At 36.2% G+C, this 27,412-nt stretch overlaps 1 protein-coding gene across 5 annotated transcripts in view; it reads right to left on the reverse strand.

The window, feature by feature from the left end:
- The window catches only part of CPSF6 (cleavage and polyadenylation specific factor 6), a 38,776-nt gene extending 15,919 nt beyond the window's left edge, over positions 1-22,857 (reverse strand). For 3 of the 5 annotated variants that reach the window (XM_037845527.1, XM_037845525.1, XM_037845526.1), the window contains exons 1-7: positions 22,736-22,857; positions 15,018-15,227; positions 13,527-13,630; positions 4,747-4,892; positions 3,691-3,864; positions 3,451-3,561; positions 2,500-3,004 (exon numbers count right to left, since the gene is read on the reverse strand). In XM_037845527.1, coding sequence (XP_037701455.1) covers positions 2,500-3,004; positions 3,451-3,561; positions 3,691-3,864; positions 4,747-4,892; positions 13,527-13,630; positions 15,018-15,227; positions 22,736-22,795 — 1,310 coding nt within the window. In that variant the 5' untranslated portion in view covers positions 22,796-22,857. The remainder of the gene's footprint in view (positions 1-2,499; positions 3,005-3,450; positions 3,562-3,690; positions 3,865-4,746; positions 4,893-13,526; positions 13,631-15,017; positions 15,228-22,735) is intronic. The other 2 variants (XM_037845529.1, XM_037845528.1) reach the window with 1 other exon arrangement.
- Between the last annotated feature and the right edge of the window lie 4,555 nt (positions 22,858-27,412).

The raw sequence follows: 27,412 nt of genomic DNA on the forward strand, positions 1-27,412 counted from the left end.
GCTGATAGGTGTATACACATATATGTAACAAAAGAGTTGGCTGAAAAAAATACAGCCCTAAACAAAAAGGTCAGGAATTTGGTTTCATTTGTATTTGTATCCTCTAGACACAGGATCCAATTTACAGCAGAATAACAAATATCTGATCAATGAACAGAATGGAAATTTCATGCAGGACAAGATCTAATACTATCTTGTTTGCCACTGAAACTCTGGAAGAGTATCTGGCACATAAAAGGCACCCAAAAAGATTAAATATTTGTTGGATAAAATGAATAAAAATTCCCAAATTTTAACAATTTTTAAAAATCTCCAAATTTTTCTATACTGTAAAACATGTACAGTACAGAAAGAAGATAAACTTTTTGCCATTTTGGAAGTTACTAGGTAGGATGATGTCAGTTTAGGCAAGCAAGAGCAGTAGAAATTCGTTCTGGTGAAATAAGGAAATAGCTAATCTAACTTTTTGCATGTTTATAAGATATTTTGGTGATACGTTTACATAATATTCCCAAGTCATTCCTAAGTAATAATTATTCCCAAAACTTTATAACATTTTGACCACATTACAAGTTGTTCCAAATCCATGTATGCTTTCAACTAAATGCTGTGACTTGTGCCCATGCTATCCCCGACCGTGAAAAATGCCACATTAAAAAAAATACATTTTTTCTCCAATTTTCAATAAAAGAGGTCTACTGACCTCTTTTGATTATTATTATAACCAAAAATTTATTCTTGGGCCTGTGCAAACTGTATGGAATTAGACAGACATCCAGATTTATTCCTGGAGGACATTATTAGATAAATGGAAGAACAAAGTAGTTTAAATAGTAATAAAGAATCTAAAAACATAATAAACTCAAAGGAACTTCTTTCTGCCATCTTGGAGCCTGTGGAGGCCTACTGGGAACAGGAATTTTAAAACAGCAAATAGGTCAGGTAGGCTGTGGTCCAAAGCCATTTTTGCTGCCTGTAAGTGGGATCTCCAGAACCATGGGGAACACACAGCTCTTTCTAAAACTGAAGGATTTATGCCAGAGATAAACTGAATTCTACTTGGGCAAGAGATGTGCTTTTATGTGTACAAAGCCAAAAAACAACACAGTGATTCTTGGAGGTAAACCTAACAAAACCAGAGCAATCTGGGGAAAAGTACCTTGCACCCATGGAAATAGTCGCATGGTTCATACCAAATTCCGAAGCAACCTTCCTGCTTAGGCCACCGGACACTGAATCCCTGTGATGCTGTACCCCACAAGGATTTAAACTTATTGAAAAGTAAATAAATAAAATTTTGGTTTAAAAAAAAAAAAAAACTCAAAGGAAACTGAATGGTGTCCTTGCAAATTCAAATCATTCTTCATTGATGATAAACATAGCTCCCCAGATTAAAATCTGAGTATGAAGTCTGAAATTTAAATAAGCAATTCAAAGAGTCAGAAACCAGGGTATGGCTGGGGATGGGGGGAGGGGGGAGTTATTGCTTAACTGATACAGAATTTCTATTTGGGGTAAAGATTCTGGTAATGGATGTTAGTGATCTGGCACATTGTAAGCATAATTAACAGCACTGAATTATATATTAGAATTTGGCTAAAAGGGGAAATTTGGGGTTGTATATTACTAGAATAAAAATTAAAAAACAAAAACCAGAGGGCTGTACAACAAACAGTGAATCTTAATGTAAACTATGGACTATAGTTAACAGTATAATTATAATAATATTCTTCTATCAATTTCAGCAAAGGTACAACATTAACACATGGTGTTTATAAGAAGAATATATGGGAACTCTACTTTTGGCATTTTTCTGTAAACCTTCAATTTTTCTAATAAAAAAAGTAAAAAAAAAAAAAAAAACTATGGAAAAAATTACTTTGGAAGGGAGGTTCAGAGATCACTTAGTTCATCAGTGGTTCACACCCAGCTTTTCACTAAGGATCCTCATTATTTTTTCCATAAAGCGTGTTTCAGAAGATTTTGTTTAGCCAAGTATAATTATTAAATTATTTGATGTTCCCATTTTAATTAAAAGTTAGTAATCTGCTAATCAGGTCTTCTGATTAGCACAGAATAATCAATAAATAGTACCTACCAAACAAAATGATCTAATGCCTTAAAAAAAAAAAAAGAAACTGGTTTTCTGTGTAGTGTGATCAACAGTTAATGAAATTTAAATTTTAAAATCTTGAAAATAGCTTAAAGATCCCATTTGCTACTTTATATTAATTTTAAAAATGATGAAAATGAACCCATAGAACTTACTGACTTGCTCTAAATGACAAGGCTATGTAAATGGCAAAGTCGGGATTATTTTTCCTAACCACTATGCTTTTCACCATATCATGCTGTCCCTTCCAAATAAAACAGACAACACAGAAAATTAAATATCTGGGGAGAAGACCATAATTAAAAGACACCTTAGTGATGGAGCTTAGAGTATTTTTTATAAATTAAATACACTCAGTTTACTTTCACAGATACATACTAACTTACCTTCCAGGAGGCCCATAGTCACCCCTATCATATGGTGGAGGTCGGCCATATGGATCTGCTGGTGGTGGACCCCGGCTATCTGATGTAGGCATGCCGCTATTAGTTGGTGGAGGAAAGAAAGCCGGGTTCACATGTGGAGCTGGAGGCGGGGCACCTGGAGGTGGTCCAGGAAGATGAGGAGGAGGAGCAAGTGTAAGGGGTGGCCCAAGAGGGCCAGGTGGACGAGGTGGAAAGGGGCCTGGAGGTGGAGGTGGTCCCTGTTGTGGAGGTGGTGGCCCAGGAGGGGGCCCGTAGCCCGGAACTGGAGGTGGAGGACCAGGTGGAAGCGGACCCAGTGGAGGCTGCCCAAAAGGTTGTCCAGGAAAAAGAACTGGTGGTGGAGGGCGATCTCCTCGATTAGGAGGCCCAGCTAGTGGAGGAGGCAGAACCTGGCCAGGAGGTGGAGGACCTGGTGGACCAGGTGGGCCTGGAGGACCTAAAGGGGGACGTGGTGGAGTCTGTCCAGCTAAAGAATAAAGAAGAGAAAGAAAAAAAAAAAAACAACTTCAATAATAAGATATTTTAACCTTTATGCCAAGATTATCATTTTCAAGTATAACCCATAAACAAAGATTCTCTTTAAATGAAACCCATATGATAAATGCTACACTAACAAATACATAGGTGAAGTATATCCTTATGCATTTAACTAGCTCAATTTATGCTTAAGAAAAATTATTAAAACAAAAATTTTAATAAAAAAAGATTACAGTGCTTAGAGATATTTGCCATCTTTCAGTGTACACACACTTCTTACAGTGAAATCACCCACCTTATATTCTACTCTGATGCCAAGCTAGAAAGTGAAACAAGGAAAAACGGTCTTGAAAGGATTTTTTTAAGAGGTAAGAAAATAAGACGGATGTAAATATTCTATATATAAGTCAAGCAAGTTTGGAGAAAAATAAAGACCTTTTAGGCCAAAAATGGGTATTTCCTCTATGCTGTGCCCCATATGCCATGGAATCCTAGTTTCCAGGAACAAAGGCCGAGTTCCTTTAACAAGATGCTTGATCAAATTTCCTGGATTCCAAAAATAGCATAACAAGGAGAGTAAGTCACATTAATAATGCATTACTTGAAAAAGAGAGAAAAGGAAAAGAGGTATTAGGTAGACATGTTTTATCCATGGTTATTTAAAAAAATTTTTACCTGGAAAAGGTGGGGGTGGCCCTCCTGGTCCTGCTGGCCCAGGAAACCTGTCCCCACCGGGAACAGCCCCTGGAAAACGGCCCCGTCCTCTACCACCTTGTGGAAATGCTGCACGTGAACTGCCTCCTGGAGGACCAGCTTTACCTTCCCCAGACATTTGTCCTGACTGTGTAGCTGCAAATATCCAAATACTCATAAATAGCATTTATTAAAATAGTTCTCTGAAATGTAACCACTGCTATTAGAAACAACTCTATTTCAAACTTCATTTATACTACAGATTAACTTGCAGATGCCCTGGGCATGTGCAAACTGCATGAGAAGTATTGGTTAGGAAAACATTCACATCTATTTAAGTTCTTTTGAAGTCTCAAAATATCCAGGTTTAAATGTATAATTCAGTGAGTAAATATAGGTTACTTTCAAAATACCAGTACTCTGAAGCAGCCAAGACTGAAATTCTTCAAGAGAAATCTTAATTTCAGTAGCATAGATCATTTAAATTTTGTATCATATTCTTCAGTTAAGTCTTAAGTGCTAAAACATTAAAAGAAAAACAACCACTTGAATTTCTGTTAATTACATGATCATCCATCTTTTTAAATAACATTCATAACTGTGTAATAGCAAATCTTTCTATATTCACTTCACCAAGTGGTGAAAGGTCTTGGTGCCAAGCAGAAAACTGACAAATACTTTCTGGTTATCAGTGGTCTCCCCCACCATAACACATATCCACATAATTTCCTTCCATCTAAGGACAAGAATGTAGTTTCTTCCTTTCTATAAGATGGGAGTGACAGGACAAGAATGGCAGGAGTCTAGAACTTGCACACTGTTGTATAGTATTGTATACGTGACATCTAGAAAAAAATGAAATGGGAATAGGTTTCCAGCTTAGGGGCCCACAGTCAAACCCAGCCATTAAATCAGATTTCTAAAATAGATTTCCCAACAAACTAATATTAAAACAACTGCTCCAGTACAAGATCTGACAAATGCTAGCAACACTGATTAAAATATACATCTTTAATAAAAGCCTGAGGGATTGCTTACTTTTCCTGGACTGCATTTCAAATTGACTCAGGAACTGTTTATTGCATGGAGTTACAACAGGATTCTGACCATGCAGCTCTCTTTTAGGTAACAGATCCATTAACTTTTTTGAAGATGCTTCGGATCCAACACCAACAAGGGCAAACCTAAAAAGTTTTACAGGGAGTTAAGGGAAGAAAATGAAGAGGGAGTAAACATTTTATTGTCATTAAAAGAAAATGGTCTGAATTTACTTTTATCTAGGAAAATTGAAAATACTTCTAAATGCTGGACAAGTTCACTTTCATCTTCAAAACAATTTTTTAACAGCTTGGAGATATACACCTCCATTCCCTGTGTCCCATCCCTAAGCAACCACTAATCTACTTCCTATTTTTATGGAGTTGCCTATTCCGGACATTTCATATAAATGGAATCTTATATTATGTGGTCCTTTGTGACTGTTTTTTTTTTTTTTTTCCACTTGATTGCCAAATAAGATTCTATTTACAGATATATTCCATTTTATTCGATGTTTCTACTTTTGGGCCATTATAAATAAAGCTGCTATGAACATTCAAGTAGAAGTTTCTGGGTGGACATGTTTTCAGTTTTCTTGGGTATGTTCTAGGAGTTAAATTACTCTGAATTTAAGCTTTCAAGTAACTGCTGTATTATTTTCCAAAGTGGACTGTACCATTTTACATTCCAACCTGTATCACATGAGGGTTCTAGTTTCTCCACATCCTCACCAGTGCTTATTATCCATCCTTTTGATTACAGCCTTCCTAATAGGTATGAAATAGTATCTCATTGTCATTCTGATTTGTATTTCTCTGATGGCTAATGATGCTGAGCATCTTTCATGTGCTTATCAGCTGCTAGTGTATCTTTAGAGAAATGTCTATTCAACAGATCCTTGGCCCATTTTTAAATTGGGTTGTCTTTATATTCTTGAGTTGCAACAATGCTTTAGGTATTCTGGATACTAGATCCTTATCAGATATATGATTTACAAATAGTTTTCTCCCATGTGGGTTGCCTTCATGTTCTTGATGGTGTCCTTTGAAGCACACAAGTTTTAAATGTTGATGGTATTCAGTTTATTTTTTCTTTTGTTGCTTGTGCTTTAGGTGTCATATCTAAAAACATTGCCTAATTCAAGGTCATGAAGATGTAGTAATGTCCAGTTAACTGAGGTTTATTTACTGATTATACAGTTTTAACATTTTACTCATGCTACTAAAGCCTTCTAAAAAGACTATCTACAGCCATCTTTCTAAATTAGAATACAGTAAACACAATTCATAATCTTGTGTTGTAATTAGTAATTTCCTAGGGGTTAATGAGGTGAGCAGGGGAAATCTCCTACCCAAGGCTTACAACCCACACACATTAAAAAGTCTCAATGCTAGGCTTTAATTATGGCACATAATTTTCTATCTCTTTCCACTGTTATTTCTTATCTGCTGTAGTATGCGCATCTAAAAACAACCTGCAATTAAAAAAATTTTTCTGCTTAAAATGTTACAAACCAGAAAACTAGATATGCCCAAATCCAATTATCATATGTCTAAAACAAACTCAGGATGGTTTCTTTTCTGATTAAATGTTTTTAGCATACTAACATTGTGAAATCTATGCTGGTGGCTCAGAAATTTCTGGCTTACTCAGCTTGTTTTTTACATGAGAAAGATCAAAGCATAGAGAAGAGTTAAATAACCTTCAAGGTAACAGAGACTGTGAATAGCAAACCTAGAATTTAAACACAGGAAATTTAACTCCTGGGTCCGTGTTCTTAATCAAATCTTAAGGTACCACATACAACTATAGCCACAATGTATAAAAGGCCAAAGACAAAATCAGCCAGTTCCTCCTGGTGCTGCTTTTAAGAGCATTTACCCCGCTGTATTCTTATGACATGTTTCTTTGCTCCCCGTAACTTACGAATTCCTCCAAAGCAGATCAGGAAGTTACAAACATTAATATGATGGCAGCCATTAAAATAAAGTAGACCTGTATGTACTGGCATCAAAGAATCTTCAAGACATAAGTATTTATGTTTGGCAGAAGGAAACCAAATCATATATCACATATTATTAACATGTTTCAAAATGCACAGAAAAAAAAGCTAGGATATACAAACTGTTAACAGTGAAAGCAATGATTACCTCCAGGGAGTTGGGAGGAAATATGGAGGGGGAAGGAGAAATACAGCAAGGAGCAAGCAGTAAAGGTCAATTTGGCCTTCTCTTTCATGTTTAAACTCTTTACAATATTTTACTTGTGTAATAGTTTTTAAAGCATGCTATAGATACACCTCTCACTGTTCAAGTGAAACCCTTGCGTTCTCATAATTGCTTATGTGGACATAAAGTAGATTGGCCAAAAGAAAAGAAAAAGTAATAAGAGTTTGTAAAATAATTGCCTTCTCTTTACAATTAACTTTTAAAAGATCTTACAAAGTATAAATTGAATGTTATGAAGAAGTTATAAGGATAACATAGACCTTAAACTATTATGGTTTACAAATATGGAAGCTCTTTCTTAAAATACTGACAATGTTTACAACGTAATTATTAACGTTATTATAAACCACTAAATCATACCACTGGTTAAGAAACTTCCACAAAAAGAAATCCCAACCTATTAATATTCTCTCTGGTCTTGACTCATATTTGAGAGTTTTGAAAGTGAAGTCAACATCAGAAAGACACCAAATACTGTTATTCTAACAAACCAGAATCAACCACCTTCAAGACTTCAGTCATAATTTTAAAAAATTAAAAATGGCAAACACGTCTTTCAAACCCCAGCTGCTACACTGTGAAGACTGTAAGGCCCATCAATTATTTGCTCCCTGCAGTCTTCTTTTCCAAAATTACTGTCAAGGTAATATATACCTTCCAGTTTATGAGATTAAACTATATCTGTAAATATTTAACCACTTTATCAATCTTGATTCACTTTTAGATTAAACTACAGTTCATCAATATTCTTCTACAAAGATAAATCTCTGATCTTAACATTTTTAATCCTTAGCAGGTACAAATTTCCCAAGCATTATCTGAATACATAATGCCTTGTAAGCTTCCCTTATCAAGTAGATTCATGCAATAACACCGGTTGTGCCACATAGCTATTTTCATACAGACAAAAACAGATTAGTTTCAGATTCATCTGTACTATTCTTTCCACAGATAGGAGTGTCTATAATGTATCAGGCATTGTTCTATACCAGTGCTACTCAAAGTGGACTTTGAACCAATGCCAGTCAGAGATAAAAAAACTTTCAGAGAAACATGAGAGTAAACATTTAAAAACTTTAACAATCTGATACTGTTGATGCATCCCAAAACACAATCATTTCCCATTAATTCATTTTGATTGTATTTTAAATATATCAGTTCATGATGGATAGGAAATTTCTGTAACGGAAATGTTCTATATCTGCACTGACCTAAAGAACAGCCACTAGCCATACGTGGCGAAATTTTAAATTTATTAAATTTTAAATAATTTAAATAGCTACATGTAGCTGATGGCTACCACAATGGACAAGGATCTAGACCATAAGCTTCATATCCAGAAGTGAAGAGGCCACAATTATTTAAGTTTCAAAGTTCCATATTTCTAGTTCCAGAATATATTTCAAAATTAGAGAACAAAACAGTTTCCCAACCGCAGTTTAACCAACACTTATTAACCCATGTTTCTTCTGAGGAGAAAAGTTATTTCCTTTTCTAAAAAAACAACCAACCAAAACCAAAAATAGATTGGTTTAATTTCACCAAGCTTTCAGCCTCAAATTACTCTAAAAGGACATTCATGCCATCATGGGGGAATGGGATAGTCATTCCTGGTAGCATGTTTGTTAAGAACAAAGGCTCTAATATTAGACTCACTGGCCTCTCTGTGCCTCCCTTTCCTTATGGGCAAAACGGCTACAATTCTTAGGAGGATTAAATTAAGGCATTTCCTCCCCCCTACATGGGATCTGACACCCAGAGTGTAAATCTCCCTGGCAACGTGGAATATGACTCCCGGGGAGGAATCTACACCCATCTTGGGATGAAGAACATCTTCTTGACCAAAAGGGGGATGTAAAATGAAATGAAATAGTTTCAGTGGCTGAGAGATCCCAAAAGGAGCCGAGAGGTCACTCTGGTGGGCAGTCTTATGCACAATATAGACAACCTTTTTTAGGTTTTAATGAATTGGAATAGCTAGTAGTAAATACCTGAAACTATCAAACTACAACCCAGTAGCCTTGAATCTTGAAGACAATGTATAACAATGAAGCTTACAAGGGGTGACAATGTGACTGTGAAAGCCATGTAGATCACATTCCCCTTTATCCAGTGTATGGATGGATGACTGGAAAAAAGGGGACCAAAAAAAAAAAAAAATACAACTAAAGGAAAAATAAGGCGGGGGGGGACACAATTTGGGTGTTCTGTTTTTACTCCTAACTTTTTATTCTTACTTTCAATTTTTCTGGTGCAAAGACAATGTTAAAAAAAAAAAAACAAAAAAAAAAAACAGATTGGGGTGATGAATGAACAACTATATGACGGTAATGTGATCAATGGATTATACACTTTGGATGATTGTATGGTATGTGCATAAATCTTAATAAAAAAATTAAGGCATTTCATGTAAAATGGTTAGAATAAGGTCTGGTATAAATGTTAACCATTATTAAACTGATTTTAAAAAATGAATGACTGAAGGGAATATCCTCAACCTAATAAAGAGTATCTGCAAAAAACCCATAGCTAATATCAAACAGTGAATGAATGAAAGCTTTCTCCCAATTTCAGGAACAAGACAAGGACGTCTGCTCTCACCACTTCTATTCGACACCGTGCTGGAGGTTCCAGCCAGGGAAATTAGGCAAGAAAAACAAAAAGGGCAGCCAAATCGGAAATGAAGAAGTAAAACTATCTCTTATTTGTAGGTGACGTGATTTTGTGTATAGAAACCCTTGAGAATCCACAAACTACTAAACGTAATAAATAAGTTCAGCAAGGTTGAAGGATGCAAGATCAATATATACATTCAGTGCAACCCAAAGTCCCAATGAACTTTTAGGAGAAAATTGACAAGCTGATCATAAAACTCAATGGAAGTGCAAGGGAGCCAAAATAAACAAAAAAATCTCAAAAAAGAAAAAAGTTGTAGGATGGACACTCTGATTTCAAAACTTACTACAAAGCTACAGTAAATCAAAACTGCTTGGTACTGCCATAAGGACAGCTATACAGATCAATGGAAAAGATCTGACAGTCCAGCAATAAACCCATACATCAACCATCAACTGATTTTCAACAGGGGTGCCAAGAGAACTCAATGGGGAAAAAAATAGTCTTTTCAACAAATAGTGCTGGGACAACTGTGTATCGACATGAATAAGAATAAAGTTGGACCTCTACCTCACTTCATACACAAAAAAATAACTCAAAAAGGATCAAAGACCTAAATTTATAAAATTCTTAGGAGAAAACATAGATGTAAATCTTCATAGTCCTAGAGTAGGCAGTGTTTTTAGATATGACACCTAAAGCACAAGCAACAAAAGAAAAATAAATGACACCATCAACATTAAAAACTTTGCTGCTTCAAAGGACAACATCAAGAACACAAAGACAACCCACAGAATGGGAGAAACTATTCGCAAATCACGTATCTGATAAGGGTTAGTCTTCTAGAATATCTCAAGAATTCTTGCAACTCAAAATATAAAGACAACCCACTTTAAAAATGGGCAAAGGATTTTTGAATAGATATTTCTCCAGAGAAGGTATATAATCAGCCAATAAGCACATGTGAGATGCTCAGCATCATCAGCCATCAGAGCATTGCAAATCAAAATGAGATACTACTCATACCCATTAGGAAGGCTATAATCAAAAAGACAGATAACAAGTGCTAGTGAGGATGTGGAGAAACTGGAACCCTCATGCATTGCTGGTTGGAATGTTAAATGGTACAGGTCACTTGGAAAAATAACATGGCAGTTCCTCAACCCAGTAATTTCACTCCTAGGTGCATACACAAAAGAACGGAAAACATATGTTCACATAAACTCTCTAAACAAATATTCACAGCAGCAGCACTAATAACAGTCAAAAGCAGAAACAATGCAAATATTCACCAACTCATGAATGGATAAACAAAATTTATTTATAAAGTGAAATATTATTCAGCCGTTAAAATAAATGAGGGCCTGATTCATACTATAAAATGTATGAACCTTGAAAACACTATGCTAAGCGAAAGGCTACATATTTTATGATTCAATTTATATGAATTGTCCAAAATAGGCAAATCCATAGGGGCAGAAAGCAGATTAGTGGTTGTCAGGGGATAGGGGGTGGAGGCAATAGGGAGTGACTGCTAATGATTCTATTGTTTCTTTTGGAAATAATGAAAATGTAGATTAGACAGTGTTGATATTTTGTGAATATGCTAAAAAATGCTAAATTGCACAACTTAAAAGGGTGAGTTTTATGGCATATGAAGTTAAAAAAAGAAAAAAATAAAATAATTACCAATTTGTACAGTTATAGATTATTCTTGAGTATTCTCAGGGGGTTCTCCCTAAAGTTCAATGTGGTCCTTTATACAGATCCTTTCTTCAAGTGAACAAACAAGCTTTCCTCTTTGATCTAGTATTATCTTGGGTCACCACATTTAGAAACAACTTAACAGATTCATTCATTTAACAATTATTCATTGAACACCACCTCCTATGTGCCAGGTACTGCTCTCAGGCTGGGAATATAATAGCAAATAAAACAAAATCCCTGTTCTCATTCACAGAGCTTACATTCTAGTGAGACAACAAACAAAATATTTTATAGAAGAAAAAACGAACCAGAGAAAGGAACAGAGACAGAAACAAATGTGCTATTTTGTACAGGGTGGTCAGGGAAGGAAACTCTTAAAAAGGGTCCTACATGAAGTGAAGGAATGACCCATATGGATATTTGGGGGAAAAATAAACCACAAAGACGATACTATGCAAAGGTACTAAGCAGGAATGTGTATGAGAAACAACCAAGAAATAATGTAGCTGAAGCAGCATAAAAAGGGGGAAGAGTGGTAGAAATTAAGTTCAGACAGAGTTAGTGGGAAACAGATCACACGGTCCCTTGTAGACCGCACTCTGATAGGAAGCCATTAATAGATTTTGAGCAGACAAGTAATTATGATGTCACATTTTTAAAAAACTGCTATGATCTGCTATCTGTAGGGGATTAGAGTGAAAGCAGGGAAACCAGTTAGGAAGGTACTAGAAAAGTTTAAGGGAGAGATGAGGGTGGCTTAGACCAGGAAGTTCTGTAGAAGTGAAGGTGGTGAGAAGTGGTCAGATTCTGCATATATCCTGAAAATAATCTTAGTTTAGGGTAAACTGGTACAAACTTTTTTTGGAGAACTGAGCAATATAAAACAAGTATATTCCTTACTTAAGCATTCTGCGTTCAGCAGTTCATCCTAAAAAAATAAAACCTGAAATCTGCACCCACCTAAAACTTTATATAAAATGATGCCCGCCTGAGAGATTTCAAATGGAGCTGAAAGGTCACTGTGGAGGGCATTCTTATGTGCTATATAGCTATCGCCTTTTAGGTTTTAGTGTACTGGAATAGCTAAAAGCAAATACCTGAAACTGCCGAACTGCAACCCAGTAGCCTTGATTCTTGAAGATGATTTTATAACTATGTAGCTTTACAAGGGGTGACAGTGTGATTGTGAAAACCTTGCAGATCACACTCCCTTTATCCAATGTATGGATGGATGAGTAGAAAAATGGGGACAAAAACTAAATGAAAAATAGGGTGGGGTGGGGGATGGAATGATTTGGGTGTTCTTTTTACTTTTATTTTCTATTCTTACTTCTATCCTTTTTGGTGTAAGGAAAATGTTCAAAAATTGATGTGGTGATGAATGCACAACTACGTGATGGTACTGTGAACAGCTGATCGTACACCATGGATGACTGTGTGGTATGTGAATATATCACAATAAAATTGAATTTTAAAAAAAGAAAAAATGATGCCTGCTGCAACATTATTTATAAGAGGCATAAACTGGAAACATAAATTGGAATCAAAAATAAGAATAACAAACTATGTTAGCATACTAGGTATGACAGAAGGAATTAGACATTAGATTATCTGTATGCATTGACAACTGTACTTCTTATATCAAACAAACCACAAAATGAGAATTATAATCCCTTAATTTTTAAGAAAAATCTGATATAAGCATTAGAAAAATGTGAAAGTATATTCACTAAAATGTTAAGAGTGATCATCTATGGAAGGTTGAGAATGTGGGTTTTTATGTTCTTCCCTTTGGATTTCTGTATTTTCTAACACTCCTGTAACAAATCTGTTTTACTTGAATAATTTAAAAAAAGAAAGAAAGAAACATCTAAGAAACATCTAAGTTGCCTATTTTCCCCTATCCTTAAGCAAAGGGAGAACACTGCTTTTCGAAACTGTCATTTCAATAATCATTTCAACCATAGATAGAGAAAATTCAGGGAAGGTTAGAAAGGAATAGATCTAATCTTCAAGCCTCTAACTCCAGAGTTTTAATTAGTTGGATCACAGGATATATGAGATGAGAGTATGAATCTTTGTCCAAGAACTCCCTTCCAATACGGACAATCAAATGTCTCATACATGTGCAGAATTAGCATGAACTTTAAGGGAAGTTGCCAAAAAAATTGTAATGACTTGCTATTAACTTATATTGGGGAAAAAAAGAATTTAAAACAGAATTCTTACCCCTTGGACTGGCCATTTGCCCGATTTTCAAAAAATTTTATCTCCAAAATATCATTCACTCCCAAAGAATGAACTGCTTCAGTTAAGTCTTCATCTGTTGTCCACTAAAAGACATTTTCCCTTCATTAATCATCAAAACATATCCAATTATTTTGTTTCCATTCAGTTTTTAAGGATAAAATCAGGATAAATAAAAGAAAATTAATGCTCAGTGCAAATCCAAGTGCAGTGACTGCCAATCAGCCTCCAATTTCCTAATAAAAAATATCTGAGAACATAACTTCATTCCCTAATAAGATTTTCAGAAATTAGAAGGAACATACCCTCAGAGGCAAGGTAGATGTTTTAGCTATGACTTTACATTTTCAGCAAAAACAATCACATTTGTCACTTTTCTCTTTAAAGGAAAACATTCTGTGAAATAAATTCCATCTTACATTTGATAAGATGGGGAGAAAAAAACTAACAGATACTGAATGCCTGCCCTGTACTTTACATTAACTATTTCTTAATTCTTAGAATAATTCTGCAAGTATTATTGTTCCCATTTTACACATGATACCACAGAGGATTAAGAAGCTTACCCACCAAGGTCATAAAACTAAGAGATTAGCATAGATTCAAATTCTTACTTAGAACCCACACTCTTCATAACTTATGCTACTATCTCCAACATCATAAAGACCGCTCAGACTGGGTGGTAGAAGACTGATCACAACTAGCTTTTAAAAATGTTTAAATAAAAGATTGAAAAATAATGTGCTATTAAGGAAATAGAGAAGGGTAACAAGTTTTACTTTTTGACTTTCAGATATAATTTTATAACTTTCAAGAATATATAATAAATATTTCTAAGAAGAGATGTAAAGATTCTAAGGACTGATTTAATGAACACTAAGAGTTAATGCTAACACAAATATAAATACACACTGAGCATGCAGTTACTATAGCTCCCAATCAATAATCTCATGAACAATGCAAATGAAAATACAATGTAGATAGTAGTGTTACTAAAAAACTAGATTTCAAATTTAAGAGCAGAAATGAAACATAACAGTCTGTAACATGGAAAATCAAAATTATTTTCAAACCAAAGTGGTACTGTATCCCTCTCTTTCTTTCCACATTGATGAACTGATTTGAAAGCTTATTTATGTGAACATTTTTCTTAATAAAACTGGAATGTCTGAAGGGAGGTAGAGGTAAAAAGGATGATTTATTTGAAGACAAAAACAAGAGAACTATATTTAACTGGTATCTCTACCAAGACAAACTGAGTGACCATAAAATTCAAAACTAGAAGAACTGGAATAATGAGATTTTAAAGTTATTTGTATTTTTCCTTCGTTATCACATAAGATAAGAAAGCTAAAGAAGAAAAATCTAGTGACTTCAATTTATACTTTTAAAAAACTGAAGAAAAACATTAACTGCCAGAGCCACTTCAAAATCAATTACCAACAATTTAACTCATATGTGAACTTTACCTACCCATGTCAGATTTCCAATATATAATGCAATTCTCTTTCCAGTATAGGTATAAACAACATTTGGTGCTGCCCCTTTACCCACATCATCTCCAACAGTTGGTGGGAGAGTATCCATATAATCGCGGTCTTCAGGGGCATCTCCATTATTTGCAGATGGAGAGATGACATCATCATACAAATCTATCTGATCATGCCCACCATATTCAGCTTCCTGAGATACAGAAATAATGTTCTAGATTATACAATAGTCAGAATACTACTAAACAGATTTCAATACACATTCATTCAACTTTACTTTAAAAATCTGACAGAAAACAGAAAAAGGCAGAAACATCTGGCAAAAATTTCTCACTTTATGCAACAGATGTATTATTCCTGAAAGGTGCCTATAAAATGAATTTCTATATAATGAATCCTATTTTTTCTCAATTTTTATTATAATGCAGGAAATAACATTCTGGAAAAAAACTGACATGGAGACAAAATAAAGTAATACTTTCCTTAGAAGTAAAAATCACAATACATGAATGCAAATACACATGCTTTAAAATATATATATTTGACATGACAAAAGTATCACAAACAAAAATCAGAGCCATTACTAGTCTTTATCATTTAACAGGAGAAAAATACAGCTAATATTTTCTATGGTATTTAGACCTTGTTTCCCCAACCCTGTGAAAGCTATTAGTTTTAGAAAAAATCATAGAGAGCTGAGCCATATAGGAGGGGATGAACAAATGGAGGTGAAAATGATTCAAAATGTCATGACCAACGAACAATAAATGAAGTACAGGTAAAACTACCCAAATTAGTATCTTGTAAGTTTTATTATCCTCAGTTTACAAAAGAGTTAAGGCTCACCTGACTATTTAGAAATTTAGTCAAGTAAATTAGCAAGAGAAAAGTGATATGAATTAGGATCTAGTAAAGGTCTGCCACTGAGAATCAACAGCAGAATTAAAACAATGCTAGTGGATGTCACTAACATTTCTAAATGATAAGCTTGAAGAGGAAAATGGAAAAGAAACAAATATGTGAACAGGGGAAAAATGAAAGACAATGCAAATAATCACAAAGAAAAATGAAATGTAGACACTGGCAGAACACAACAACATTTAAACTGCCTTTGGGCAAGAGGCTTGACTTCGCCCTGTAGCACAAGAAAAATGAGTAGTCACAGAGAAAAGCTCCTTTTTATCCTCTACCCTTTCCACCACTAAGTATCTGAGTTGAACTGTTTTATTCTTATGAGGTAGGATATAAGAGTTCAGACAGAATTCATATCCTCTCTCATTAACACAATTTATTTAGGAAGAACTGTTATACAAATGGCACACATGGAAGAACTAACAGTTCTAGGGAATAACTATTACATTAATGGAGAATGCTCTAAAGAAAACATTTATTATGGGATTATTTAAAAAAAAAAATCAACAAAATAGTTATTATAGACCCAAAGGAACATAGCTATCGTTCTATTATTCAGAAAGGAGCCATAATAAAATTTTAAAAAATGAAAAAGGTAAAAACAAGACAAAACACACACACACACACACACACACACACACACACAAATCAAAAGGGGAAACACCATTTACACACATAGGCATAGAAACCTGAAATTTGTAAAGTTATCTTCAGGTAAATTTGGGCATAATAAATGTTACCCAATTTACTAATTTACTAATTATATAACAGAATATTTACATACCAATTTTATTTGTAACTAAGTAGAATGTGTCTGTAAGACTTATTTAATAAGGGGCTAAGATCTCAAGGTAGATCAAAAACCAAAAAACCATCTTTAGCAATGGGCAGAAACTAAGACCATAAAATCACGGAATGTTATAAATTTTATTTTGTTTGTACAGCAACACCAAATAATTTTTAAAAGGTGAGTTTTTGTTAAACAAAGTAACATGCTCAAATTACAGTGACAGTAAGAATTAGAAAAAAAGGAAGAAGTATTTTGTAGTGAAGTTTCAGTATAGCTGAAGCTTCACGTGGCGTGTTTGCAGCACAGTGGTTCCACACACTTAAGATACTAAAAAGCTTCCCACAAAGGCTAACAGGCACTCTCAACTTGCTTGCAATCCAGTTCTGTATATCAAGTAGGATTATTATTATTATTCAAGAGAAATTGTTTTTCCATCCTCCTCAGCAGACTATAATCACAATAAACTGGCTAAAAGGAGAGTAAAAAAGAACGTAAGTTATTAATAGCAGGACTAAAATAAAAATATGTAAATTTATACTTTCACTTATACAAAATATGTTAACACCATTATTTTTCATTGATTGCAAATCTATGAAAATGTTTACGTAAGTATACAATAATTTACAAATATAATTTCAGCTACACTAACCTGGTACATTATAATCACTTACTATTTTTGTCCGTCCATGAATTCCTATGTTGACACCAATCAATTTTCCATATTGATATGATTCTACCAATATTAGGATCAGCCATTTTGTCTTGTAGTTGGATTGCTTCCAATTGGTTGAAGTATGTTGCTAATTGAGACCATGGTCCTGGGATTTTATCTCCATGAGGACTAGTTAGCTTCACTCTGTTCAAAGGCCACACAGCCTGTACTCCTAGCCCCAACGGTAATACATTTAGACTTGCTAGAAAAATATTAATGGACCTAAATACATTTGTCAGCATTACTAAAAATCCAACTCAAAGCACACAGCCTTTTGTATCAATAATCTTCCTATTCAGCATCCACATGTAACACCTATTCTCTACATTAAAAATGAGACCATATTCAACTTTCTGTTCCCACTCTAAGAAAGCACACATTTTTTGAAATTATGCAAATGTATATCACAGATCACATATGGTGGGTCCTGAAAGCCTACTGAACAAACTAAAAAATTGGTTTCTACTTTGTCAAAAAGAAAAAGTCAACAGTGTCAAATTCTACTATGTTAAGGAATCTTCTCAATTACTATCTTCAGAAATTTTTAAAGCTTTCAGAATCAAGACAGTATCATGACACATCTAATTATTTTAGATACCAAACATTGCCAAATCTTATCTACTTAGCATAGTAGCTAATCACCTACAAGCTGCACATTATATACCATTTCCAGTAAGCAACAGCTCTGAAGGTTTGTTCATAAATCATTAAGTAACATTTTTACCATTCTAAGTAACTGCAATCATCCTAAAGGCAAGGTTTACACCACAAGATTACATTCTACATGATATACAAGAAGCTGTTGCCAAGTCAAAGAGAAAACACTTGAAAATAAGATGGGCAGTAAAATGACCAAAATTCTGTTAGTTCCTTCCAGGATAAATTTCTCAACCTCTTCTTTTTCCTCCCATTTATCACTCCCCACCCCAAGAAATCTTTATTTAGACATTTCTCTCCCCCACCCCAAACTCCATACCCCCACACTACCAGAAAATTTTAATTATCACAAATATACCGTAACCATTATTGGAATGACACTGGTATAGCTTCCAAAGCACTCTTCATTCTCTCTGACAGGCCCCAAACTGCTTTTGGTGGCCCTAAGGCAGCAGCTAATGCCTTTTCTGCATTATACGATGTTACCATTAGTGACACTGGTTTTAAAGACAATCAAAGAAAGAAAGAAAAATTTAAGTCATTCCCATTTAGAGAAATATATGCAGGGTGGAAAAATACACCTTGCATATACAAGTTGTATTCTACACCAAGGAAAAGAAACATTAGCATGTGAAGTCCAATAGTAAATAACTAATATTTACTTTTTAAGAAAATATATCATTTTCTGATTTTTACCTAATATTGTTCTGAGCAGATTGTAATCCCTGTAAATAGCTCAACTAATAGGGAGAAAGCCAATGTGGTACTAAAAATATACCAGACAAACCACAAAGTAGATAATTCACAGGCAGCTGAACTAACTGCATTCATAAATAATAAAATAGAGAAGAGTTACAGCTCCCCTAAACATTTTTACCCATGTTTCTGAATCAATCTCTACCTACCTCATTCTCAACCTTGTTAGACTGTTTTCTATTCAATTTAACAGAAAAAAGGGTTCACCGATATTTGTCCAACAAAATTTATTTTCCATAACTGGCTAAACAATTGGATACAATAAATATAAAGCATGATTCATGAAATAAAGACAGGTTATTATATGGGGATGTCTAGGTCCCTAAATTTTAGGTGAATTTTTTCTAGCCACTCCCTATACATCTTCACTTTAAAGTTGAATAAAGAGATTACTAAGTCAGCACTATCGTCAGTAACCTACTGCCTGATAGACCAGAAGCTAAACTCTACGTTAAGAGCTTTTTACCCCAAACAAGTAAAATACACACTTCAGTGCACACAGTATAAGCTTTCCTGGCATTCAGAGAATTTCTGACTTTCCTTTTTCCCCCCAACAAAAATTCTAGAGATAAAGATACACATAAAGGAGTAGTTATCTACATTATTGCATCTATCAGAACGTAATTTTGTAGGTATCTCTCACCCCAACTACAACGTACTCTGAGGGGAGAGACTCTCTAATCATATCCCTGACTGCTGGTATATATCAAATACTCAAGAAATATATTTTGAACGATTAAGTTTTAAAAATCATTATAATTTAATAAATAAAATGTAAAGTCTGTAATTACTAAATAATAAGCTAGCTTCTTACTACACTAAGTATAAATGACAGCTCAAACCGAACTAATACGCTATAGAGGCTCAAGACAGAACAGATTTCTTCTCTACTCCAAATTCAAGTAATTTTGAGGTTTGGAAACAGTTCAAATTCTTCCTCCACTGTGGCAACTGTTTTCAATTTGGTGACATTCAAAGACCTTCAGTTTAAGAACTAAAGAGCGCCCATAAAGAATAGCTAAATCCCTTGTGCCTTCTCACCTTCTCTAGCTTTCTTTTCTCTTCTTAAATTCAAGAAGTGAAGAAAGGAACTGTACTGTCGTTTCACTCTCTTATTCTCATCCCATCCCCAAACAAATTAGTATCTTCTAAGACAACTGAATGCTTGACACTTTTTGAAATAGGTTAATACTGTGCCTTACCAAAATAATTTTTAAAAGCTTCATAAAACTATGGCCATTTAAAATAGTAAAAAAGGGAAAATACACAGACTACAAAGCATTTCCACAAAGCATTTCAAGCTACACAAATGCAGTTTAAAATGAAGCACATACTGGCAAAGATTTTTTTAAATGTTACAGCAGTTCAAAGTCAAAAATTTAAGTCAAGACTGGCTAACAGTCAGTAAAACTATGTATTCAACCACAACGTATTTAACTATAGATTTTATAGTTTACTATAGCAACCAGTAGAAATAAGGTCATCAGCTAAGAGTGCAAAAACTAAATCAGTCAGCAGAAACCTTGCAGTTGCCTCTAATATAAATTTCAAAAAAACACATTTCAATGACAATAGCATTTTTAAAAAACGAGATGAACCTTAAAAGTGACCAACAATCTTTTGTGGCCATTTTTTAATAGGAATTGCCACAGCAAGTAGATTATACAAGCAATGATATGCAAAATAATAACAAAAACAAAGCCTCTATTTAATAAAACTGTAACATACCCCTCCATTAATCTATTCAAAGGAATAGTGATGGGGGGGTGGTAAAATTACACAACTACTTATGATATATAATGTTGTAGATACAAGTCAATGAGAAGTTACATTTATAAAGAACCTTACAAAAGAGTTCCACTTCAAATCCACAAAATTTTAATCTCTTCTTACCTCCTGCTCAGTCAACACAATGCACAGGGATAACAAAGTACCACTCCAGCTAGCTATCTGGGTAAGGGAGCTGTCCCTCCAAAATTAAGTATGTAGAAGTCTAAAAATATTTCATAAAGAGGTAATGAAGAAAGCCTAACCTCTTAAATGTGCCCCAATTCTTCCTCTATTGTGGATAGAAACGCAAAGCAATATATTCTTTTGTAAAAAAAGCTAACAAAGACAGTCTTGACCAGTTAATTGTCCCTTTACTTGCAGGTATGGCTTCTTTTGAATGGAGTATTCTACTCATTTGATAAATAAATAAAAGAGAAATGTCCTAGAAGTCTTTGTCTATGGACCTTAAAAAGCTAGAATCCGACTGTACAACACTCAAGGAAATTTTCTAAATTGTAACTGACACAACTCAGGTATCATATATCCAAAATATAAATAGATTAAAAAACAAAGATTTTTAAACCTAACATTTAATGACAAAAGGTTACAGTTAAACACACGCAGTTTTGAACGGAGTACGAAACATTTAAAGCTAATTGTAAAGCTAACTGCGTTTTATTTTCCTTTTCTAATATTTAGACCACAAACTCTTGAAAAACGGAATGTACGATTTTGGAGTTTACGTATTTTTAAAGATCTTGTGCCTCCTCCCATCACAAACAAGATCCTTAAAGAAGAAAAAAAATTAGCCAAAATATTATTAAGCTTCTCGTACGAACCTGGAAAATATAAAAAATAATGCTAATTAGGTGCACTGTAGTTACGCACAATGTGATTTTTTTAAATGTGTTACATAAAATGCAGTAAAGTTGGGAACACAGGCTTAGGGTTTAAACGTCACTACTCTAGTAACAAACTAGACCTTTTACAAGGATGCTCATCATCAGACACCACAGCTCCGTGGCTAGGTCTTCTAGCCAACCGTGACCTGTGATACCGGAAAAAAAAAAACAAACCTTGCTTTCTCACTTTCTCCAACCTCTCAAAATGTAAAGTAGGTCTCTCAGAGGTAATTTAACATCTTGCTTTCAAATACGGCATATCTATAACTCTTTATTTTTAAACTATAATGTAAGAATTTCGGGTGAATGTCCGTTCTTTATCCTTAATCACGCCTCTACATCTGATCTCTCAGTACCACGGATCTTTTTGTTGCATCCTTCCACTAGTTCCTTCTTGCCCAGCCCGTTCTTCAGAGAAATTTTTATCACAAAGACCAAGAGCGACTGGGCCGCAAAGGTGCAAGCCCTCGATTAACGAAGCGAAGGTCCAGACAGCGTAACGACTTTTAAACATGATCTGTGGGTTCGAGAGTCAAAAGACTTGTTGCAAAGGTGCTCACATTTAACCCGCCCTCTGAAAATGTCAGGAGGGGAGGAGGAAGGCGCCACGCCGAAGTCTGTCGCAAACGCAAGTAAGAGGAGCGCCCAGAAAGCTGGGCGCGCGGGATACAAAGGACTGTGAACGCGGCCTTCCATGAGGCGACAGTGCGCGGGCAAAGAAACAAAATGGAGCGACGCGAGGAATCGAAGCCCGGGCGGCAACGCCGGGGAAGAGGCCGCGGCCGGCGCGCGCCCCTCCGGGGCTTCCTCTTCGAGCCCTGCAGGGGAGGGGGTTCTGCGGCGACCAGTTCTGCCCTCCGCGCACACGCGGCCCCACCGCCCGGGCCTAGCGCAGCGGGAAGCGCCTGCCGGCCGCCGCCTACAATAAGGAGCGAAGCGGCGGCGAGGGAGGGGCAGGCGGCTGCTGCACTGGCGGCCTAGGTCCGTGCTCCCAGCCCCGCGGCTGGCGGCAACGCCGCGGCCCGCGAAACGACGCGGTAGAACGGGGGCGACAGGGCGGCGGGGCCGGGCAGAGCGGCCCAGAGGCGCCAAGGGCGCACGGTCTGCAGCCGCGCCGCCTCGCGGCCCGCCTCGAGCCCCGGATCAGCGTCCGGGCCGCAGCGCCGCCCACTTCGGCGGTGCGGGTCCGGGCCCTTACGTACCTGGTTGAACTCTTCGCCCACATCCGCGTAAATGTCTATGTGGTCCACACCGTCCGCCATCTTCCCTCGGCCTCTGCCGCCACCGCCGCCTCCTGCAAGTCTGTCCGCCGCGGCAGCAGCAGCGGATCTAGCGGCGGGGGCGGGGCGCCCTGCGTCACTTCCGAGGCCGAGGGGCGGAGGCGGGGGCGCCAGAAGGTGGCGGTCGCCTGTGTACCCTAGCCGCTGCGCTTGCTGAGAGGGCGATATTTGCCGCTGAGGGCAGAGGTGGTTTCTTTTGTGGGTCTGAGTTAGGCCCGAGGGAGCGGAGAACGATTTCCTTTTGTTACTCGCGCACCTGGCATTCCTGTGCGTCCAAATTGTTTCCAGACGCTGTGTTTTCACGTTGTCTCTGGCACACTCAAACGTGGTGGGATTTTTTGTTGTTTTAAAATACATTTTTTCGTTTCTCAGTTTTCCTTCCATTTCTCACAGCCAGGGTGTCTAGAGAGGTGGAAGTTGTTTGCCCACGATTATACACAAAGTGTGATCCCTCGGTCATCCTGTGAGCGCCTTGAGAGCAAGAACAATGTCTTTTTCCTCCATCCTTTGAGACCAGCAGATTTTCTCTTGCATCGTAAACGCTGGAAACTCGTTTGTGGTTATGTTGAATCACTTCCATGCTATTCTCTTTATGTTTCCCTCTCAATCCCTGATCACTGTCTTCTTTCATCATCCCACACCCGTGTTTATTGCCCCTCATTTTCTTCGCTTGGATCTGCAGCCGGCTTTCTCTGGAGTAGTTCAGATACCTGTAACTTGAATGCAGTTATCTTAGGGCCCATCCAGTAAGGTAGAGACATCTTGAGGTAAAGGGCTTATCTCTTAGAATCATAGATGTCCAAACGGGAAGGGAACTGGAAAATGTGTCACCATTTTGGGGGAACTGAGGCCTAATAGAACCTAAGCAATTTAACCCTGGTTAATAAAGATAAGAGCCCTTGCCTTATCTTTATTTAAAGATGCCTATACAGTTTGAAAACTACCCCCTATTTTTAATTTGTTTTAACCCATTTAAAAACCCACCAAATTAGATTGTTTCCTAAGATAAGGACTAGCCAGAAATCTTACAGCAATAAGCCAAGCAACATCTTCCCATGGGCTTTGGTTTCAGTACAGATTTCTACACAGGCATTTTATGAACTTCATGACCTTAGTCAAGTTACCTCATCTCGCTCATCTTCTGTCTCATAAGCATTAAAATTGGGGTAGTACTATCTACTTCATGAAGGCTGATGATATGTTTAAAGAGAAAATATACAAAGTGCCTGCCATTGAGAAATACTGATTTCCTTTCTATCTTCCGTGGATCTTTATAGAAGAAAACTGCTACTTAAGATAAAAGGTGAGAGCATTTTTTAGAATGGGGGTTTGGTAGGAAGAATAATGACCCTCCCAATATGTCCATGCCCTAATCCCCAGAACCTGTGAATATGATTCATAATATGGCAAAAGGAACTTTGCAAACGTGATTAAGTTAATGATTTTGAGATGGGGAAATTATCTGAATTATCTGAGTGAGCCCAGTATAATCACAAGTCATAAGAGGTAGGCAAGAGAGGCAGAGAGGTAGTTATGACTACAGAAGCAGAGGTTGGAGTGATATGTTTGTTGGAAGAGGTCCACAAGCCAAGGAAACCTCTAGAAGCTGGAAAACACAAGTATGGTAACTTGGAGGTTATATGCACCCCAGAAAACATCATGTTCTTTTAATCCATTCCTGTGGGAGTAGACCTATTTTAGGTGGGACCTTTTGATTAGGTTATTTCAAATGAGGTGTGACCCACCTCATTCAAGGTGGGTCTTAATCCCCTGACTGGAGTCCTTTATAAGAGGACAAAACACATACAGCAGCTGAGAGATGAAATTCAGAGAAACACCCAGAGAAGTTTAGAGAAAAAGCCATAGACGGAGAAACCAGAAGCTGAAGCAACTAAACCTGAGAGAGAAGGACCAACAAACATCAGCATGTGACAGAGAAGCCCAAACTCGGAGTAACCAGTCTTCAGAGAAGGTATTGTCCTGTTGATGCCTAAACTGAGACATTTTTATGGCCTTAGAACTGTAAATTTGTAAGCTAATAAATCCCCATTGTTAAAAGCCATCCCGTTTCTGATATATTGCATTCTGGCAGCTTTAGCAAACTGAAACAGCAAGGAATGGACTGTTCGCATAGCTTCCAGAAGGCATGCAGACCTGCCAAAATCTTGAATTTTTCCCAACAAGACTTTGTATGTCTGACTTCCAGAACTATAAGATAATAAATTTGCATTGTTTTAAGCCACTAAGGTTTTGGTAATTGTTACAGCAGCATTAGGAAACTAATACAGGTAGGCTGGAAGTAAGTTCCTCCACAACATTCAACTCCCAAATATATCTTGGGCTTTCTATTCTTTGTAGACATGAGTCATAGAATTTTAGAAGTAGGAAGGACCTCTAAAATTATCCACCCAGCCCTTTATGAAGGTATTGAGGTAAAGAACTTGTCTTCGGTCAATTGGCTAATCAGTAGTAAAGCCAGAACAAGACCCAAGTCTCAAGACTCCTTTAGTGTTCTTTGAAGGAGCATTGATTTTTTTTCCATCTAAGTACAATAATGACTATGGGATGTTTAATGAAGACAGTAGCATATACAAGGTTGTTATTAATAAGAATTTTTCCTTTTAGTCTATAGTAATGTTTTAATTTTTGAACATTGCTAAGTAAGGAAGTACCTTGCAACATCATTTTTAAATCATCAGAAAGCTAATGAGAGTGAATGAGAAATTTCCTGGCCAAGAAGCAGAAGAGGATAGGGTCTATACATTTAAAGTGCTTTTGCCCTAGCAGGGGAGGGGGAGCATTTGCAGATGCAAGAAAAAGGTGACTAAGAGGCTGAGCTGTACTTTTGACAGATGGGGTATAGAATTAGTGATCCAGAAGATAGATCAGAAAAAGCAAAAGGAGAAAAAAGGATGGAAAATAAGAGAAGAGAAGTAGTGCCTAGAGAGAGGAGATCTAACATGCATTTAATTGGAGTCATAGAAGGAGAGAAGAAAGAGTGGGGTAGAAGCAATATTTGAAGAGGTAATGACTGGGAATTTTCCAAAACTCAAGAAAAACATCAATCTATATTAGAAAAGAAGTCTAGTGAATCCCAAGCACATAAGTTTAAAAATACACACCCAAACACATCATAGGAAAACAGCAGGAAACCTACATCAAGGAGAAAAATCTTAAAAGCAGCTGGAGAAAAAGGATTCTCTTCAAAGAAGTAGTAGACATCCTGTAACAGTGGAATGATTTTTAAGTGTATTGAAAGAATATAAACTGCCAGAATTCTATACTCAGTGAAAATATCCTTCAAAAATGAAGGCAAAATAAAGACATACATAAACTATGAGAGTTTACCACCAGCACTCAAGGAAATTTTAAAAGATGTTTTTCAGATAGAAAGAAATTGGTCCCAGACGGAAGGTTTGGGATGCAGGAAGCAATAAAGAGCAGTGAAATGTTAAGTATGTTAGTAAGTCTAAATGAAGATTGTATAAAACAATGATAGTACTGATGTGGGGGATTTAAGTAAATAAATGTAAAATCAAAATTAGAGTAACCAAGAAGCTAGAAGGGAGGTAGATGATGTTTAAGTTCTCTGCACATCTGCTTCTTCCCTGGACAGAAGAGCTTTCTCTCTTTTTCCGAACACATGGCTATGCAACAGTCAACTCCAGGGTTCAAATAACTACACTCAAGAAAATGGTCACTTGTGTTAGTTTCAATTACAAAATTCTAAGGAGAAAGCAGCTGATTAGCTCCTTTTTTGCTAGAAGTCTACTCCTTGTCCAATCAAGTCTGTCTGATGGGTTGGGTCACACTGTAAAAACATAGCTGACAAATCCCAGCCTGTGAGTTAGGAATGGGTGGAGAATTTCAGACAAAAATCATTGTATGAAACTAGGCAGACACTCCAAAGGACACCTAATACATTTCACCTGTTCAACGGCAACACATAAACAAACGCTATAAATGTTTAATACATGCCATCATTCTGACTTATTCCAAATAAGTCACTTAATACCATCATCTCTGGAGGAACATGACTTGAGTTTCGACAAGCTAGAGACCATAATTTGGCCCCACGGTCTCCAAACTTTTAAAAATACACACCCCTATCAGTATAACATTTTAAAACATGCAGCCATAATATATATGATACATTTAAATATTACTATATGAATTCATTTTATATGAATATTTATATACCATAAACATGCATACAAATATAAAATTTTAAAGGATGAAATAAACAAGACTTTTAAATGTCTTGCTTATCATCTTGGCCTCATACTGTCATTAGTAGATATAACTCCATATTTCAAATAGTCATCTTGAAATTTTTGAAATTTGGGGAACTATTCTTGTAAAATATGATTAGATTATCATTGTTTTCATAAATGGCTGACGAGTTCACAGTAGAAGGAACACAAGTGTTGTGTCTGCCATTTTCTTGTTATTAACTTGTATTTTCATTATTAGTATTGACTGTGAACTGTGGTTTTTAAGACACTTGTGCGTTCTGTCGAGGTTAGCTTAGTTAAAGCTAGAACATATAATCTGTCAATCTATGTCACTGGGCTCTCACTGCAAGTGAAGTGTATCACG

The sequence above is a fragment of the Choloepus didactylus genome, chromosome 8 (genome assembly GCF_015220235.1).
Source record: "Choloepus didactylus isolate mChoDid1 chromosome 8, mChoDid1.pri, whole genome shotgun sequence".
NCBI lineage: Eukaryota > Metazoa > Chordata > Mammalia > Pilosa > Megalonychidae > Choloepus > Choloepus didactylus.